Here is a 20,637-nt window from a genome sequence, read left to right as displayed (position 1 = left end):
GTGCCCAGTGCTGCTGTGCCCAGTGCTGCTCTGCCCAGTGCTGCTCTTCCCGGTGCTGCTTTGCCCAGTGCTGCTCTGCCTGGTGCCACTCAGTGGTCATTCTCTCTGCAGCCACCCAGGCTGGATTCTGGGTCCAGGACATTTCCTAAGGAAATGTGAACTTGGGCAATACATCTGTAATCATTTACTCCAGACAGGGACAAAGAGATCTGCCTAGGGTTTCTTCATCATATTTTAGCATTGCTTGAGCTCTGCAGGCGTAGCTGGCGTAACAAATTAATTGTGCATCTGTGTGATTTATGTATCTGTGTTGATGTATATCCTTGCTCTCCTTATTTTTCAGTACATTTATCATTCTCATGTGGTCATTCCTTTCCACTCTGCAATTCCTACTGATTTCCATACTACTTTTTTGTTGTTGTTTCTGAGTGATTCTCAGGAGTTTTATCTGGAACAGAGGAGCACTCAGACCTGTCCCTGTGTGAACAGTGCAGGGCTCGGTACAGAGCAGTGCCAGGGAGATCTTACAAAGTGCTTTTAATGCACTGTTTGATTTCAGCATGAATAAAACCAGAGCTCTGTTTTGTGTTCACACTCTTGGGACCTGTCGTGAGTTTCTTCCCTGACTTTAATATTTACTGGACCAGAATAACATAAGACTTAGGATTCTCTGGTAATGCAGTCAGCCAGGAGCCAAGTTACAATGTGGGGCAATGCTGCTTCTGGCTGCAAACACACACAGCTCCTTGCAATGTGGAGGAACCCTACATGCAGTTCCATTGCTCGGATGGACTCTGGGCCCTGCCAAGTCCAGAACTGGGAGGACCACCTCAATCCTTTCCTGCTGAGCTCACTGCAATAGCTTGGGGCTCCTGCCAAGGGAGAGCAGTGAGAGCAAGGAGATGGGGTCTGGATGGAGGTGCAGGTGCTGCTCTGTAGCTGCTGCATTGTGCACTGAGCACCGGGAAGGTTGCACAGGTTATTTTTAAATGTGGAGGAAGTTATGTAAGGTGGATTGTGCTGAGGGCTTATTTTGTGTTTCATGACTAGATTTTAAAAGAGTGGGACTTTTAATTACTAAATTGAAACTTTCAGGTGACGGGTTTCAGGTGGAGAAAAAAGTTATGGGGTTTTTGGTTTCATGGTTGCATCTTCTTTTCCTTCACAAAGCAGACATAGCAGCGGGCTGCAAGATTGCCCTGAGACAACATAGTTCATGCCCCAGCAGAAACTCTGCAAAGCACGATCCTATTGCACAACATCTTATACTTCACTGATAATGCAAGCACCTTCCCATCTTCCGTTCTCTGCTGCAGCAGCCAGCTCTACCATGACCACTTTGCTTCCCTTGGAGAGTGCACTGTTAGTGCCAGCAGTGCTCTCCATCCAGCTCCTGGAGGCAGCGAGCCAGGGAAGGGCTGAGCTGCAGAACAGAGTGCAGCAGAGCACAGCCAGCACAGCACGCCTGGCAGCAGCTTGGGGATGAAGGCAAGTGGGTCCCAATGCCTGCTGGAATGAAATACGTGCAAAATGCTGTTGATTCAGGATGGGGAGCTGAGTTGGCACGGCGGTTCCATGGGCAGAGCGACTGCAGCTTTCAGAAATACACGTGTCACTCAAAAAAGAACAATTTTCCCATCTCCCAAAAAGAGATTTTAAGGCCAATGAAGAAACATGCCTGAAAGCGTGATCTGATTTTGGTTTATCACTACGGCCTCACGGGGTGGTAGGGTTTTGATCAGAGGTGAGAATGAAGAAAGAAATCGTCTTTTCTTAGGGGGAACTTTTAGGAAATGTAATAACCCAGGAGCTGCTGAGACATTCAGAGACCTGTGGAGTTCTTCACGTTGTTCCCAGCTCCCAGACACGGCACTGAGTTCAGAGCTGTGGCCTCGAGTCAACGCATGGCACAGCAAAGAGCTTCTGCTCAGTGTAAGAGCGTTCTGAACGCGTGTGTGCGCTTCAGCTGCACTGCAAGCTGGATGCCTGGCCAAATGGGAGTGGATTATGTAAAAAACATTAACATGCTGTGGGTTTTTGAGGCATATCCATTTTTCTGGATGCCTTCTAGAGACAGGATTACAAATCTTTTAATGAGGATCTGCTTTCCATCCTCTGGCCATTTTGAAATGTTTACGAGGAAGCCTTTCTTTTCTTTCATGCCAGAAGTGACACTGGAGGAAAACATATTTATACAGCAATAAACACATCAGCAGCTTCGCTTTTGTGTTCCCTATCTAATGCTGTAAAGCATCTTTGAGAAAGCACAATGCACAAAGCAAGTTCTTTGTATCCCACCAGCCCATTGTTTCTCTTATGGACTAGAAGAGAGAAAATAAAGCAGTGCATTTCAATTAGAGCCACGGGAACTTCATTAGTGCCGGAGGTCACCCTTCAGCTCAGCTGGGCTTTGCTCACAGAGTGCTTTTGGGGCCCAAGCGTGTGGCTGGGCTGTTATTTCAGCAAGAAGCTGCTGCAGCACTCTCAGAATGTGAGTTCCATCTTCTCCGGCTCGTGCTTTTGTTGTGTTCAAGAGACAGCCCCAAAGTGGGCACAGAAATGTTACAATTCTCTGAGCTTGTATTGCCTAAAGGAAACAAACAAACAAAAATCTCCTAGCTGGTTGTGTTGAATATAACCAATCCAGCACAATTGATTGCTCTGAAGTATTCCCAACCCTTACGCTTCCCTGAATGGGAGGCTGCAGATGCGATAATTGAAGTAATTCAAATCCTCTGTAAGAAACAACCTTATTGTCTCCTGCTGAGGATGTCTTTGTAATTATGGAGATGAACTGTTATCTCTCAGCCTGTGGACCCAAATGGAAGAGGCAGCCGTGCAGAGCAACGGGCCGAAATCCTGCATCCAACCTTCACGACAGCGCTGTGAATTCCGCCCCCTGTGGCACAAAGGCTTCCAGCTGGAGGCACACAGAGACCTTTGTGGGTCTTTCTGGATGCATCCGAGTGCCCCAGCAACGAGACATGGCTTCCTGCTAACTGATGACGTGGAGGGGCTTGGAAAAGTCCAGACATCCATCCTGCACTGCACTCCGGTTCCTGCTCCCCTCCTGCAGCACTGAGCATCCCATAGCATCCCAGTGCTCACCTCGCCCAGCTTAAACCACATGGAAGCTATGAGACGAGTCCATCTGTGTCTCATCTGACACATCTTAGAAAGTGATGGAGCTGAAGGATCAAGAAACCCAGTTTCTTCCCCTCTTTTTTTGCATAAAGGGCTCATTGTTATTTAGCTCTGAAAGATGCTTGATGGATGGCAGCAGGTAGGCTTCTCCATTATTCTTTCTGATCTGCTTGATATACAATTGAAGGCGGCTTTTTTAGGAGGAAAAAAATAAGGAGGCTGCGGAAATTCAGATCAGAATTCATTTACGCAGCAATTCCAGCATCCATTAAAAATAACCCATTAAATATTGCCCTCTTCTAAATTTAGGGAACGCTCAGGTGTGTCTGCTCCTGCGCTGCACAGAAACTTTTAATACAGATTTAATCATACTGAGTGTTGGGGGAAAGAGCTAATTAGCTCGACAAATTTAGCAGGCGGTGGTATATGACATGGGAAGAAATGGGTGATTGGATATTATTCACTGCGAAAGTGGCTGGCCCTGGGGGATATCTTTAAGAATATGACATGACATAATCCAAGTTTAAAAATGGAGGAAGTCGAAGCTCACATCGTCCTCAGAATCCTGCCCTGTTTTGGAGTCTCTGCCTCCCAGCGTCCCACCGAGCTCCTGATAAATGGGATGGGGGAAAGCAATGGGCTTTGATGTATTGCCGTTGTGAACTTGTGTCGTTTCTGCAAATAATGGCCCTCATTTATCCCCACAAGATGTATTTTTATAGTATTCATAAAATTGTTAATTAGCCATATACAAATGACCCCTGCTCAGCATTTCTCAGTATTACGGTTCCCATATGAGAGCGGATTTAGAAAGGGGAAGGGGCCTGTTTTCTTTAAACAAGTAAGAAAGCCTATTTCTCAGCATGCTATGATGAAGTAATCTCAGTATTAATAACTCTGCTGAGGTTTAATCAGCCCAGCAGCTCGCCGTACCGCGGTGGGAGCTGGGGCCCATGGAAGGCAGGAGGAAGCTCTGTGTTTCCCCATCTGCCCACATCAGTCAGTGCATTTTTGGGTAGTGGAATCCCACCACCACTGGGAGCTGTGATCCCAGCAGGCAGACACGGCCCTAACAGTGAGCTCAGAGCCACCGTCCCACTGTCCTATCCCACTGTGTCCATCTGTCCCAATGCATCCATCTGACCCAAAGCTCTGTCTGTCCCAGTGGTCCGTCTGTCCCGCGCTGCCTGGGAAGCTCGCCTCTTTGTCTGCTTGTTCCTTTTCAGCAGTAAAAGAGATTCACAGCCGCCTTCAGCTACTTGTTCCCTTCCCTGAGGTCGCTTTATATTGTTCAAAGAAAGGTATAAAGTGTGTCAGGAGATCTGCTTACTCCACAGTCCCGGCACAGAAGTGATTGATACAGTATGTCATTGCTAAATTGCTCAAATAAAAAATGATTCAGTGAAGTTCCCTTACACTTGTCCTTCCATTATCCCACATTGTATGGTTGTGGATACCAAACTGGCTATCTACAGAAAGCATTTCAGCCTTACCTTACGAACAGATGGAAAAACAGTGTACTGAGAAATACCATCATTGCCTTAAGGATGGCAGTGGAATACCAGAAGCACCGAAACGCGGTGTGTGCCACTGACTTTGCTGCCAGAGCCACTTTGGTGCACAAGAGAGCAGCGCTGCATGAAGTTGAGTGGGTGCTCTGCACTGCACACAGTAACTGTGATCAGAAAAATAAACCATCAGCTTGTTTGGTACTAAAGCACACATTACATTTCTCCCTTCCAAAGCAAATTTCTGTCTCATCCTTCTGAAGAGGTTCATTTAATAGCGTGTGAAATGAAACGTCAACATGAATTAGAACAAATGGCCCCCTAACACTCAGGGGATGAGAAGTCCCTGCTGGGAGGTGGCTCAGCCCCACTGCAGCCCCCAGGAGCAACACTCAGTTGGTGGGGGCAGCTGCCCAGGAGGTGGGCTCTGCTGGGGGCTGGGGAACCTCAGCCAAAATGCTGGGGCTGAAACCCACCCGGGTGCACAGGGCACACACTGGAGCTGGGTTTGCTGAGTGCTCCCTGCTCTTCAGAGCGAGTGCTTGGAGAGCAGGGTCTGATGGCCCTGGGAAGCACAGAAATGGCATGAAAACAGAGATGTGAGGTATGCAAATAAATCTTGCTGACAAAATTGCTCGCTAGGCTCATTATTATGGAAATAAATTTAAAATGTGACTTTTCGGAGCTGTTGAAAGCCATCACTTTCAGGAGCTGTTGCATGCCTCTCTGAAGGGCTACTGCTGAGATCTGTGATGAGTAGGGAATGCTTCTCAGATATTTCTTGTTCTGCAGTGGGAAAGAGCTGCTGGGCCATCAGGAGCTGTGCAGGCTCCATCAGTCACACTGCCCAGCACACCCCTGGCTGCAGCCCACCTGCGTTCTGCACAGAGGGAGCAGATTGACTCTTGTGATGCTGCCCAGTGCAAAAAGCCCAATTAATGAAAGGTTAGGATGCGATTAAAGATTTTCAAGTGCCCTGTCTTTCAAAGTGTGGTATGAATTCCTGGAACACTGTTCTTGTTTTGCAGAGAATGAAGCACCTGTAGCTTGCCTTGCTTGTTTTTTCTTGACCCCTGTGCAATTCTGTGTTCCTCTAAAAGAGACAGAAACAACACGCTGGTTTCAACTGACCATGTAGAGCCTCTTCATAGATTTGTGCCTCTGCTTTTCAAAGGATCTTGAAAGTGGGAGCACTGAGCAGAATTGGGATGTGGAGAGTAATGCTGAGTATCCCAGGTACCCTTATCTGCCCCTCCTTGGAGGTGCACAAGGCCCTGGGCAGCCCGAGCTGGGGGGCAGCCAACCTATGGCAGGCATGGGGCTGTGGGCTTTGTGCTCCCTTCCAACCCAAGCCATGTGATATTGCCAGAAGAGCTTTTGTCAGTGGTGATGGCAAGGAAAACCAGTGAGAAGGTGCTGGAGTGATGCTAACAAGTGGCAGGACTCTTTGGTGTCCTGTCGCTGCCACAAGAGCAGGGAACTGTGTTTTGTGATTTGTATGGAAGTTCAGTGGTCCGCTCAATTGGATTCTACATCTGTCACATGGAGATGCCAGTGCTTGCATAGGAGGGCAGCGCTGCAATAAACGTTTGTAGCACTTTCTGACTGCCTTAACGAAGCTGCAGATACGCTGTGAAAACTCAGTTCAGTTCAGCTGCCTCTTCTCTTTGTTATTAGCCCATGGGAGGTCTGTGTGCTGCAGCAGGCCCGTGCTGTTGCATTCGGTGCAGAAGGCAGCAGTGTGCACCCCAGCTCCATTTCCCTACGTGTGCTGAGCAGTTCTGCAAATGGCACACGGGCGCCTAACGGCTGTAATTAAACAGATTGACCTTTCCATGCACAGGCTGGAGAGGAGAAAGGTACTAGAGAAGATGGATTGAAAAGTGAATGAGATGCCAAAGTAAATCTCTTTTACTCATCCCATGTGTCAATAGCGAGCTGGGAGAGCATCAGTCTCTGCAGCCTGAGTCACAGCTGAGGCACAGGCTGTGCCTATGGGATCTCCTTTGTGCCCATCTTTCAGTGCAGCCCATCAGACACAGGTCTGTCTGACAGCACGCACAGAACTCCTCCTCAATCACACAAAGCTTTGAGCACCTACTAAGGGAAGTGATGTGCTTTGCTGGGAGAGGTCAGGCTGGGTTCTGCCACGTCCCTCCTCAGGGCTTTGTGTGAGGGGTTTTGTTTTCTACCACTCACAGCTGCATCTTTTGCAAGAGGAATGTTATTCTCTGCCATATACAAATGGTAATGTTTTAAAATAATTTTGCACTGGTAAAAACTGAACCCAGCTATTGCTGGGTAACTTCTCAGTGAGTCAGGCCTTCAGTCTTTTATTTTATGGTTATCTTCTATCACAGATTTATATAGTGGTGTGATTGCTTTTCACATACAGAATCCTCACGAATCTTTTCATCCCTGCTCAACCTGATTTTCACGGGACTTCAACTGCAGATCTTAAATGTCCTTTGAGCCCACTGTATGCACTGGGCTCTGGGCTGCAACTTCTGCTCGCTTGATTTCTTCTCCTCGGCACGTTTCCATAGAAAGGGCATGAAATTCACCCCTGTGCTGTAAAAGTGCTCGTGGCATTCTCTCCAGCTATTCCATTTCACGTCCTGCATGTAATTGCTTAACAGTGACAGTTGTCTTGTGGTTTTTTATGAACCAGTGACAGATCCGTCCAAGGAAAAAATACACAGTGCTGATGATTAGGCAGAGTGATTGCTGTTAAATTCCAAGGCTGGACCCCGTCCACTCCTCCACTGCCGAAGGAGATGATTTGTTGTGTTTCTGTCATTGCTTCTGGCTCTGGGAGCAGCACAGCACGGCATCACGCAGGGAAAGCCCTTCCATTAGCGGAAGAGTTGGTTGGGCTTTTTGTTGGTTTATCTCCTCCTCCGAGGGATGTCAGTTGTTTGCCACAATACATAGTGTTATAATGCTGTTTTAGTTTCATCGATTGTGCCTGGGCTTAACGGAACGGGGTGGAAAACTGCGTTTAGAAGATGAGTGGAAAAACAGACCTAGAGGCTGCGTTGCACCTTAGATGGCAAACTGACCCCTGTGGTTGCATTGTGTTACGCTGAGTATCTAGGCTATATTTTGTAGGCCAAGCTTTGCTAAAAACCCTATTAGAACAAGAAACCCACAAACACTTTGACAAGGAGCATATAGTAAAACCCAAATCCTTACATTACGCTGCAGTGGAAGGGGACTGCTTTGCTACCATGGAACATTTTGCATACAGTTGGGCAGTGTTTGGCATTGAGTCCATTCATTCCACCTCAGTGCACTTCTGGGTAGAATTCCCAACAGCCTGAGGCACAACCGAGTTTTCCTTCTGCAGCAGGAAGGTGCTTTGCTGTTTCTTTACCTGCACCACAGTAAGAGGAGGCTGTCCATTCATTATTTATGGTATTTCATCATTAAATCCTAACTTTGCTTCTGAGAAGGCAGCACATTTTGCTAACTCATGTTTTGTCTTCCCTTAAGGAGCAGGAAAATACAGACCTGCAGAGCATCTTTTATTCCACCATCCATAACTCTGTGAGATTTAAAAAAAAAAAATGTTTTCCCCCCGTTTTCTCCTTTCATCTGTAAGAAGAGATGAAGTTCTTTGATATTTTATTTAGACCCCATCATGCGTCGGGAGCGAGCCTTGGAGCTGTTTGTGGGCTTCCTGCAGGGCCATCCTGCTGCCATGCATCTCCTGCACAGTCCCCCACATCCCAGTCTAACAGAGCTTTGGGCACCAACATTTTTCACTGCAAACATTTCCTGCTGCAGGTAAAGCACTGCGCACACGTGTTCAGACAAATGCCCTTTCTCTGACTGTGATGCTGCAGCGGGCGGATTTGATTTATTGTGCAGACAAGTGCTCTAGGTAGAAGCGCTGTCTGCCCACACTGTTTTGATATTGCCAGGGAAGCAGTTATTAATGGCTACAAACAAATCCTATCCAACTTAGCCACAGTGCTTCCAGTGCCTGGAGCTGAAATCTCTGCTCCTCGCAGGATGCCCACAGGTGAAGGTGGGTGAGGAGCAGCTCAGGACCCAGAGCCCCCCAGCTGTCCCATAGCAGCACTGCACATCTCAGCCTCCCCCACTCAAACCCTCCATTCCCATTCCACCACCACTGATGCTCCTTTTTCCTCGCTGGGACCCTGCAATGGAGGCACATCGAGGAGCACTGAGATCAGAGTGGGCAGAGCCATTAAAGAATTATTGACACAGATGAGATTGCAGGAGGAAAGCTGTCAATAAAGAGGCCCCAGAAGGAAGCGTGTGGCCACGGGCTGCCTGTGCAGCAGCAAGGGAGGATCTGTGCTGGACACAGCTAACGAGGAGGCTGCAGACGCCTCGTTTGTTTCTGACAAAAAATGAATCATAAAAGCTGCTGAAATTCATTTTCAGTTCACAGTACATTTGGTGCCAGACTTTCATGCTGCAATCACGCAAATATATACTGACACGTACAAGTGAGCTGTGAGCATGTTTATTTACCCTGTGATGTGCACTTGAGGGCATGCATGCATAGGTTTAAATATATTTAAGGGCGAACACCTGTTCCCTCCTCAGAATCCTTCATCTCCCACCAAAGCAGCGATTGGTTCTTAGTGCAGAGTTTGGATATTCTCCCCTTTTCCCCCCTTCAGATGCGCCCCAGCTCTGCTCAGAGTTGCACACACATAGGATGGGCAGCGGCAGAGTGTGAGTGCAGCACAGCTATGGGAGCAGAACTGTTCTAACAGCCCTTCGTATCTGCTGAAAGCCTTCTGCTGGCCAAGAAAAAAAAACAGTAAAAATAAATACGAGTGTTACTATATAGAAGACAACATTAAGATTTAAAGCTTTTTCTTAGATGTAGCCTCCTTTACTGAAATCTCATTTTTCTCCCTTCTTTTCCAGTCTGGCAGAATTGAACATTATGGAAAGCTGTGTGTGGGTATGTGATGGACTGCTGCTCACACAGCGGGTATTTGGACTCCCACTTCTCTGGGCAGTGAATTGCCCACAAGATCTGTCACAGGACTGCGTGGGCAGTCAGGTTTCCTTTGTGCCATTTGTCCAGACCTCTCCGTTCTGTCTGATCTGGTGAGAAAGATCCATTCCAGGAGTATTTGTTCATACAAGTGCAGAATGGCTGTGGTTGGAGAGGAGCTCTGTTGGCTACCCAGCCTGGCAGTTATTAATGGCTACAGTACCCCAAGGGCTGCACCAAAGCAAGGGTGTTGGGACACTTGTGTTAGAGCTAGCCGTGTTAGTGCACATCCTTGCTTGTATCTGAATTTGTAAAGAACGATCAAACCTGGAAAACAGCAGCTACCATTTGTTGCTTTTCTGATCCATCAATTTAAATGGTTGTTTTCTTCCCACCAAGAAGTAAGAAACAAAGCACTGCAACTTTGTCCACACCGACAGGAAGAACCTGACGTGACAGCAGCTTTGCTCTGGAGCTACAGATATGTTTTCTGTCTGTAATAGGAGGTTGCTGTTTACCTACATTTTATCTGTTCAGAAGGCTTTCCCTAGACTAGAAATCAAGCTTGTTCAATAGAGCTCATTAGGTAATGAGCTTATTCACTAAGCTCATTAGTAGGGGAATTCATCCCGCTCAGCCCTCTGCAGCCCAAATCTTGTCTCCCTCAGCCTAGCTTACTGCTCGTTTGACCCTTAGCAAGAGAAGTGATTTTTACCTAATTTGATCTGTTTTGCATATTTTCATTCAACAACTGCCTTGCTGAATGACTGTTTCTATTATTTAATCTGGCCTGCTATTCCTCTGCAGCAGGAAAATATCTACAAGGGCTGAAGCCTCTGTGCACAACGTGCCAAGGAGAGAATATCATGCCAGCTCATTTCAAGAACTGAAGCCGAGCGTCTGACTCAGCAGGACTCATCCTGTTCCATGATGGATGCTCCCTGGATGGAGGAACAGACGGTGGGGCAGATGCAAGTAGGCAGGAGAAGGAAAAGAGGCACGAGTAGAAGTTGTGATTGCCTCCTGTGAGCCCTTGATTGCCCATCTGCACGCAATGGCGTGGCCGTGCAGGGAGCTTTAGAGACACACAGACAGCAGAAGAAAGGGCTTTCGTATTGTGGTTCATTATGCAGAGATCAGAGAGCAGGTCTGACAAGGAGGATCTCTCACGGGGTGGGAGACGGGCTGCTACATCTTCCTGAACAACGGCACAACTGAGACGTGTGGCAGTGAAGGAGGTGTGTTGGCAATTGTGCTGCATTGGTTCATGCTCAGAGTGCTACGTTTTAGCCCTGTTTCTACTCAATCAGACACCAATTATTGGAAAAAGGCTCTCACGGTGTCAGAGTTTGTTGGATGGACAACGGCCTCCTTCTGCCTTCCCTCTGAAGAAGCAGAAAAAAGCAGTTGGAGCTCTTCTTTAATACTGATGACAACAGGTCAAGCCAATACTGAAGCCTCAAAAGACGATAAAACAGGGTTACAACGAGAATGAATCCTGAGCACAGGGAAAGGATAAACGTTTGTTTGTGCCCCAGCAGCTGTGTGGCTCAGAGGGAGCTGAGCTGCGGAGTGAAGGACGCAGTGCCCTGCGCATACCTGGGGTGTTCAGTTTGGGCCAGTCCTGGTCCAGTGCACGGACTGAACGTCTGTGGGCAGTAAGAACACATCAGGCACGTTCTCTCAGCTGCCTTCCAGCCGTGTTTCTCCAGAAGGAATCTCTCTGCAGGGCAGCTCTGGAGCTGTGCTATGAGCCAGGCAGCGGGATGGGATGATGGAGAGTTTGCTTTTGGAGCGCACTGCTGATGCAAGCAGAGGCACTGATGGAGATGGGCTCCAGGAGAAGGCAGCTCAGAGCAGCTCTTTCCTTGCAGCTCTCCCTTCAAAGAGAGCTCTCTTCTGCCAAGCATTAGGCTACAAGAATAGTGATATCCTTTCCAATTGAAAAATAATGCGTTATTTTTGTCCTCACCGTGGTGACTAATTAATATTTAAGGAGGATGAATCCTTTGTGCTGCTGCTCCTACCAAAACAGACAAAAAGTGTCCTGTTGATGACATGTGCACAAATTACGCACCAGAAGAGCGTACTGACGTGGAAGTGAGAACTGTGGCAACAGGGTGGAAAAACAAGAAGGATAAAGTAATAGTAAAAGTGTCTTCCTTTGTACGGAGAAGAAATAAAGGGGCTGTCAGGCTGTGGGGGGAAACCTTGTTATCTCAAAGCTGTGCATTTAAACCTTAAAGGCTGAAAGCAAATGGGAATTTATCATCTGCTGTTTTCACATCTGATGCGAAACCCCGTATCCACAGGCAAAAGAGGAACAGCAGCAATTTGTGTCTCTCAGATGGAGTCACATGCACAGAAGGAATAAAGCAATAAGATCATGAAAAATAATTATCTGCACAAAAAAAGCTGAGGGTATTTCAGCGCGCTGAGGACATGTTGTCAGGCCAACAGCAGCTGCCAAAAGCCAACCTGACAGCTTCCACTGCTGCAAGGCAGCATCTTGGGCAGTGCAGGACTGGGCTGGCTGCTGGGGTCTCGTCTTTGTTACTGGGGGGGTCTCCTGGCACCGCTGCACTCTGAGCTCGGCTCTGTTTGAGCTCAGCTTTCAGGGGCGCGTGGCCCCATTCTGCAGGGCTGCTCCCTGCGGAAGCAAACAATCCTTCTCAAGGGCTTCACAGCAGCCAAATTTCGCAAAGTCCTGAAGGCAAAACGCTCGGGCTGATGTGTGTTTTAATTCTGTTGCAGATGGCAGGCCGAGATGAAAGCAGCAGGCTGCCCCGGGCGCTGCGCTCGGTTCCTCTCCCCAAGTCTCGTGGCACAGAGCAGCTCTGCACGGCTGCCCACCTCAGCACGGTGCTTTCAGATGTGTCTGTAGGGGAACGGACCCCACATACAGCACTGAGCAGTAGCGTGCAGCCCAGACCCAAACCCCACAGCCAGACCCAAACCCCACAGCCCACACAGACATCCCCAGTGTAAAGCCAGGAGAAGAGATATAAGTCACTAACAAGTGAGAGAAGGAAAGGGCCAGATGTTGCAGCATCGTTCCTCAGGCTGCAAACTAAAACGAAAAGCCAGGAAAGATCTGCACCTTTTAAAGAGGTAATGAATTGTTTCCTCCTCTGGCAAGCAGCAATTTGACTTGCCACATACCTCCGAGTAATTTCCCAGCAGGTTTTAATGTTGGAACAATGGCATTCTGCTAGATATTGATTTTAAAATAACTCTTCCACCCTTACTTGTAACCTGAAGAGGAGAATTACAGCCCTTGAATGTGCTCTAACGTAGTGCTGGTAAATGGTGGAACTGACAGTGGCTGTCTGGGAAAGCCATGGGGCTGAGCCCTGCCCAGGGCAGCCAGCAAAGCTGGGACAGGTTTAGCACAGAGCAACCCTCGGTGTAAGGCACAGAGCAGCTGCCAGGCTGAGCCCTCTGCTCCTGGAGCTTATGCTGCATTAAGCACATCCAAACCTGCTCTGTCCTCCGGTAGCAGCACAGCATCTCTGTCCCTGGGTACCTTCATGCAGATGGGCACAGTGGCAGGGATGCAGAGCCCAGCATCACAGCAGCGCAGCACCAAATTCCGCACCTCTCTGATGGTCCTGCAGCTCTCTGTGCCCATGCAGCAATGCACGCCAAGAGCAGATTTTGACTGCGTGGATGTAATCAGCCAAGAGATGTAATTCGTTTTGGCTAATTTGTTGCAGGCCTTTAACTTCCCTTCCCCTTTCACCGCCTTCATACTGACGGTGGCTACTCTGTCCCTTATTTTCAGCTGATTGCTGTAAACTAATTACTTTTACTGGGTCAGCGCTGTTATGAAATTATCATTTTATGAGACTAAAAATAACTCGGATCCGAATCAGCAAGCCAATCACTTCCCTTCATCTCCAGCGAAAATACAATGCTCTCCACAGCCTGCGTCTCTCAGGCACTCGCTGTGCTGCCGGCTGGGGAGGGAAGCAGGAATGAGGAGCTGCGAAAGCTTCCTCAGCTCAGTTGCTATAGATGCATCTCTGCCAAGGTTCCCATTGGTAAGCACAGTAGTCATGTTGTGGTTTTAGGCAGCACCGTTACTCAGCATCATTCAAAATAATGTCCTTCTCGCACGAGTTTGCCTTGATGGAAAGTTATTTGCCCTTGCCCATTAGAAAATGGGGTGTTTGCTTGTGTGTGCAATCATGACAAGTAACCAGAGCCACAAAAAGCCCAAGGACAGAGACATTCCCGTTTTTCAGGGTTGGTTTTTTTTTTGAGAGAGTGAAAATCCAATGAATTCCACTTGCGACAAGAATGAATAAGGGCATTTTAATACTTCTGCTGAATGCAAATAGCTCAAAAATGAGATGCTTGCTTGAGATTTGCATCAAGGCAGAGAAGGAAAAGGTTCTGTCTCTGATTCTGATACAGAGATGTTCCGTGCAGCGTCTGTAAATCCATTAGGGGAAGAAAATTGATACACACTTCATATAAGGTGAACCTGGAGTCAGGAGAATGAAAGCTCAAGCAAATGACTTCTTTGTGTAGCTCCATTAATTCATTGTCTTATTGGGTTTTCTGTATACTAAATTCAAGCTGCTCCCTGGCCTGTGGGCAGAAGAATTGTTGCCCGTAGGAAATGGGGAGAGTGATGATGTGCTGGCACCTCGCTTTACAAAGGACATGTCCCACAGCTCATCCATCTTCCCCCTGACGATGGCAGATATGCAAAGCAGCATTTCTATTAGAGCAATATTTCTGATTCCACTTACTGAGGAGGTGACACACGCCATACGATGACGGGGCTGAGCTCTGCAGAGCACCCAGCATGGCAGCACTGCAGGGCTGATCTATGGCTTCCATGACTTTGCAAACTCCTCCCGGGTCACATGAAGGAGGGTGAATGAGGGCTGCTATCGGTCTACGGGCCCTGGGGCCACGCATGGAGCAGTGCTGCACAGATCCCCATCACGCAGTGCTGGCAGCCCTGCAGTTGCTCAGCGCTCAGCCGGCAGCGCTGCAAGTTTCACATCCTGTTCCCCTGTTTACATCTCATCCCATTCCTTCCTTCCCCAAAATTGAACACCAGTGAAAAAGAAAGCCCAAGAAATCAACGAAACAAATAACAAGATGGTTGATTACTGACAGCTCTCTCTCACTTCTCATCCCCATGATTTGCAGGACTTCGGGCTCCAGCTGGGTAATAGCAGGACAGTGGAGCAGCCCCCAAGCCTGAGCCCAGCACCCCCAGCACTCAGGATCTGTGCACTGCTCCCAGCCCCCCCAGCACTCAGGGATTCCCCTCCTCGCTGCAGAGCGGGCTGCAGCCATGGCAAGGCCATTGCATCTGCTGTATGACTTCCCCAAGCTGATGTGGCTCCTTGAACAAACTCTGCAGATACGGTTCTGCTGTCCCAGCACAGTGACCAGCGCAGCCAAACCCAAAGGGACAGAACAGACCCCACGGGGACAGGTGTGGGAAGGGGGGTTTGCAGCCACGCTGTGCTCACAGACGCTGCCTGGGAGGCTGAACATACTGCTGCTGTCAGGTAAAAGGAAAACAGCCATAAACAGCAAAGGGAAACATGACATGGGCAGAAGCAGAATTGCCTGCAGAGATGGGGTCTGGCACCGCATCCCTGTTTGTCACACTGGGACACAGGGATGTGGGGTCAGCCCCTCCAGAAGCAAACCCCAGTTAAAAGTAGATGGAAACAATGCACTGGTAGCAAAGTGACACGATTTATGATAATTAAAGTGTCTCAGTGTGGGTGTAAAGCTGAGGGCCATTGTGTATGAAGTGAGTTAAAAGCAAGAGGGGGCACAAATGCAGGCAGATTAGAGGATGAGTGCTGCAGGGTGAGGGGCAGCCGCTGCCTCCAGAGGAAAGTGCTGCTGTGCATAGGATAGCTGGCCTTGAGTTAATTTTGAATAGTTGATTCAGTGATTCAGATTGATTTGAGATGCACCTAAGAGTAATGCTTTCATTATAAAACCTCCTGAGCAAAATTTAACTCGTGCTAAATTAAAACAGCCTCTGTTAAAGCGGGGCTGATGAGCACAGCAGAGGGCTCAGAGATGCAGGGTCAGTATAATTTAATTCCTTTGCTTTGTTTCCCATCTCAGAAAAGCTGCTGTACCTCCCTCCCTGCGCTGCTGATTTTTTGCTGTTGCTTTTGTGCCTTTTGCTCAGAGGAAAAACCCCTTTTGGAAAATCCTTTATCATGGTTGTGCACCAGGCTGTGCACGGAGGCTGGCTCTCACAAATGGCGATGACTTCCTTGCTTCCAACTGAACAAATTTAATTTACTCCAGCAAATATCTGGCTTAGATTTGTTATTTTAATTATTAACGTTAGTCAACTGGAACATCTGTTAATGCTTTCCTAGCTCTAGCCTGGGTTTTCATTGTCAGTAAACTTTCCCTTCATATAAAAGGGGCTTGGAAACACGGGAAAAGTTGTCCTCCACATTGCAAATCACATTGCCACAAGCAAAGATATTACAGTGCCATGGAAATGTCCATTATCTGTTTAAGTCTCAGGGTTCAAAAGAAGAAATCTATACACGTGTGTATATTTGGCTTAAAAGCTATGGCACTGTACATTTCCTGTTTCAAATACTGGCTAAAGCAGATGATATTGGGATGCTCTGAGCAGTGCTGGGATGGCAGCAGCTGACAGGCAACTGCTTGGAGAGGCGAAGTGAGATGGAATAAGAAGCACGTTAGGAACTCCGGCTGCTGGCAACCGCTGTGAGATGGGAATTGCCAGCGCTCTCATTAGTAACAAGATCCTTCCAAACATTGCTAAGTGATTTCTGAAGAGAGAGAGATGGACTGTGGTGTGAAAATGCCAGGAAGATGGGAATGACGTGGGGCCGAAGTCTTGTTTCTGCAGCTGGCTGATTTCGATGGCGTAGAGCTGCCCTGGGTGAGGGGCTGTCGGTGGGCTCCAAGGAGGTCTGCGTGGCACATAGCATCAACCTGTCTGCCTGGGATTTGCCTAGGATTCCCAGGGTTTGGGAAGCCAGCAGGGAGGGTTTGGTTTTGCACTGCACAGCAAGGTGCCAGAGCCATGTGTGGGGCAGGCAGGTGTTGGCATTTCTCTGCAGGAGCTGCCCGGATTTCAGAGTGCCTTACAAGTCTGTGCTAAAGGCAGCAATCTCAGCTGGCACACTGTTTGCCAGAGACACCTATTTTAATTAAAATCCAGCAACAGAAAGCCCCAAATCAGTAACACGCTAAGTGTAAGCTTTAAGGCTTTGATAGCATGTTATCAGTCCCTTTCCAATGAACGCTTACAAAGCTATGCTTAAACTCCTGGGTGTTTTTAATTCTTGTCGACTCATTTAAGGCACTCATTCATCCATAATTTCTGTGATTGCAACAGATTGAGGACACTTTCAAGTCCTCAGCACTCTGTTTTGTCACCTATGTGTTCAGAGAGGAAGAGAAAGGGAACAAGACCAAGCACCGATGGGAGCAGAGCATTAACTGCACTCTGCAGCACTTTCTGCATGGCTTTTACCAGCAACTTTTGTTCCCAAGCAAAACTGCGTTTCCTCAACCCCAACTTTCCTATGACAAAGATGGAAAGGACATCCATGTGAACACACACGTGTCTGCAGACAGAAGGATGGGTGCAGTTATATGGAACGGCAACGAGAGAGCCTTTTGGTGTGACAAACATTGCTATTCTCACTTACTGAAGAATTCAGACTGCCAGTTGTCATCAGATTCTGTGCCTTTCTGACAGCTGAATTACGATTTCAATAATTTACAAGAGCCATTGTGAGCCTGTCCATGCCTAATAGGCACAGAGAAGTGTTTAAAATCACAAGCAGCTTAGAGGAAAGAAGTGGTGACCATATTACAAGAGTGAGGGTTGTCTACATCTGAGCATTAAACCCTGTGAGCTCTTCAGTGGGAAAACTCTTTGCAAAGTAATGACAAACGTTGTGTGTCCTGATGGGTGGCATTAAGAGATGATTGCCTACTTTCTTTTTACATAACCCCATCAGGGTGAGGGCTCGGCCATTCTGACAAAGGCTTTTGTTCAGGGAGACAGAAGCTCAAATCTATAATCTCAGTAGAAATATCTGTAAGGGGGAAATGAAATAGAAGGGAAAAAACAGCGCCCTCCAGGCTATGTTTCCTTTGCTTTGATTATTCCATTACCTCCGCACCTGTCCATAGCAGTGTTTGAAGTTCTAACACAGCGTATGCCAATTACTTTTTCAACTCATCACTAAACACAGACGAGAAGCCCATTTCTTGCTAAACTGAGGGAGAAAAAATCCCACGGAACGTGTCCTGGAGTGACACTGAGTGACTTCAGGAGCGCAGCAGCCCATAATATCCATTTGAATTCAGCACATCTGTAACTCCTGGCACGCCACACAAAGAAACTGTGACCAACGTTGTGAAAAGAGTCAAAATATACATCAGAGATTGTGTGTAAAATCCATGGCTCAAATGAATGTCTGAAAAAAACCCGAGCACAACCTGCCAACTTCCTTCCACTTCTCTCTCCTGCAGAATGAGAGCAAATCAGCACCTACTGCTCCACAGATTGCTTCTCCTGCGTTCATTTACCATTGTGCCAAGCATTTGTCAAGTGGGTTCAAGTGCTTTTTCTGTTTCATACATGTAAACACAGAATTCCAGAAGTTATCAGGCAAAGAACAATCGAGTCTTTAACACTTCTATTCCCTTTTGCAACATGCATCCAGAAAACTGCTTAGGAGCAACTAAGTCTTGCTCCTACTACATGCTTGCAGGCTGCCGAGTAAAAGAAAAAGTAATACTCACCCAAGTGTTGTCATGGTTACAATAGTGTACCAAAAGGAAGCAGGAATACTGGTGAATTTGCTTGCTGAGGACCCTTTCTCTGCATAAAACATCACAGTAGCAAAGATGATAATTGCCATAGTGAGGGAAAAGAGGAGAAAGCCAAGCTCAGAGGCACAGCTCTTCAAAGTGTAGCCCAAGATTCGTAAGCCTTGGGAATGGCGAGAGAACTTGAAAATCCTGAAAACCCTAAAAACCCTTAGAGTCACAAAGGCTCCGCTGACATCCTCGTTGTTGGTCATCACCAAACCAATGTAGTATGGCATGATGGCCACCACGTCAATGATGCTCATCACGCTTCTGATGAACCTGTAGCGACTTGGGGCCGCGAAGAGTCTCAACAGGTACTCGACTGTGAAAATCATCACGCAAGCCGTGTCCAAGCAAAAGAAAGCCACAGCGTATCTCTCCCCACATGGAAGCTCCTTGTTCCCCGGCACCGTGCCGCAAGGGACAGTTTCCACGACATTGGTGATCACAGAGACGGCAATAAAGAAACCGGTGACGTAGTAAAAGACTAAGGCTAAGGTGCTGGTGTGGGGGTTCTCGAAGGCTCGCCACATGGTCTGCCGGAAGCTCAGGGATGGCATGGACCCTTCCTGGTTGTTTTCTGAGTCGTTGTCGTCCATCAGCCGCTCTGCGTTTTCCCTCTTTCTGTCTTTGTACTCTTCGTAGCAGCAGTCCCCAATGATTTCAGGGAGGATCCCATAGAAGGCAAGCTCTTCATCGTAGGCAGAGATGCACTCGTACCTGGGATAGTGCAGCTTGCCAGTTCTATAAAAATTTAAGATGCACCTGAAGACCTCGGGGTCCCGGTCGAAGAAGTACTCCTTGGTGTCTTCATTGAAGAAGAACTCCTTCTCCGTGCTGCCCAGTAGAGTGTCCGGGTACCTCTCAAGTGTAGTCCTCCAGGTCTGGAAACGCCTGCCGCTCACGTTGAGAATGATCAGCTCGTCCTGCCTCTTGTTCTTCTCTGTCGGAGCCAACGGCATGGGACAGTTGGCCACTGGCATCCATCCTATGGCAGCTGCCCTGGCAAAGGGCAGCCACGCAGCCACCCCTGCAGCCATGGTGCCCCTGGCCGTGTTACTGGAGGGGATGGGTAGGAGTCAGATCAGCTCCATCTGAAAGGCAGAGCAGATAAAAGCACAGCACAAAATCAGTCAGGGTTTCTCCATCGTGCTCAAGAGCTGGATCAGAATGGGTGCAAGAACTTCAAACTGCCGGCTTGCCCTCATCTCCTGGATGAAGAGGATGTTAAAGGAGATACAACTCGGCGAGGTTACGGCATTATTATGGATTGAAATTTTGAATAGCAAATGATTCCTCATTAAAAGCTCTTTAAAAGCAGCATAAACACAGTAATTTATATTTGCTTCCTTACAAACAAAACTAATCCAGAATTCCCCAGGTGTAAGTCTCGTGCTCATCCATTTAACTACAGCTGTCAAGAAGGAGCTGGGAGTGCCAGTGAAATCAGCCTGCAGTTCACCCAGCAAAACTGCATGCCATGAAGAGCCACAACTGAGCTGAGCTGGGCTTCCAGGTGTCAGAATCATAGAATCATAGAGTCATAGAATGGCCTGGGTTGAAAAGGACCACAATGTTCATCTCATTTCAACCCCCTGCTGTGTGCAGGTCGCCAACCAGCAGCCCAGGCTGCCCAGAGCCACATCCAGCCTGGCCTCGAATGCCTGCAGGGATGGAAGCATCCACAGCCTCCTTGGGCAACCTGTTCCACCTCTCTGGTTTTCATTCATTTTCTTCCACCCTTAATTAAGGACCTGGGCTCAGCAGGAGTTTTTTGCCTGTCTCTTGGATTTAGAGGTGTGTTTTACTGAACTGAAATACAGGAAAATGTTACCAACGGAGTACCAGGAAAAGCAGAACGGGAAAGCCTCCAAACTTGGGCAGCTTTCTTCCAGCAGGATTTATTACCAGGAGACCCTGATCGTTTCCTGGCAGGCAGAGACAGAGCTGAAGGACCATTAGGCTGAACTGAAATATCTTCACTGCAATCTTGATTTTTTAGATGAAATATATCCCAACTTGTCCAGACCCTCAACCACTGGAAGCCAACATTCTCTGGAAATTACAGTGCTTAATGTGGTTCTGATCTGGCCACAAATTTTCTTTTCCTTTTCTCTCTTTGGTCTTCGGTCA

General features: G+C 47.8%; 1 protein-coding gene across 2 annotated transcripts in view; it reads right to left on the bottom strand.

The window, feature by feature from the left end:
- The window catches only part of KCND3 (potassium voltage-gated channel subfamily D member 3), an 87,357-nt gene extending 67,766 nt beyond the window's left edge, over positions 1-19,591 (bottom strand). For both annotated transcript variants that reach the window (XM_042884430.1, XM_042884431.1), the window contains exon 1: positions 18,436-19,591. In XM_042884430.1, coding sequence (XP_042740364.1) covers positions 18,436-19,544 — 1,109 coding nt within the window. In that variant the 5' untranslated portion in view covers positions 19,545-19,591. The remainder of the gene's footprint in view (positions 1-18,435) is intronic.
- Between the last annotated feature and the right edge of the window lie 1,046 nt (positions 19,592-20,637).

This window comes from Lagopus leucura, unplaced genomic scaffold, assembly GCF_019238085.1.
Source record: "Lagopus leucura isolate 7727_CA_CO unplaced genomic scaffold, USGS_WTPT01 Super-Scaffold_100043, whole genome shotgun sequence".
Classification (NCBI taxonomy): Eukaryota; Metazoa; Chordata; class Aves; order Galliformes; family Phasianidae; genus Lagopus; species Lagopus leucura.
Note: the sequence above shows the minus strand (reverse complement) of the source record. Positions and strands in the feature narration are given on the sequence as shown.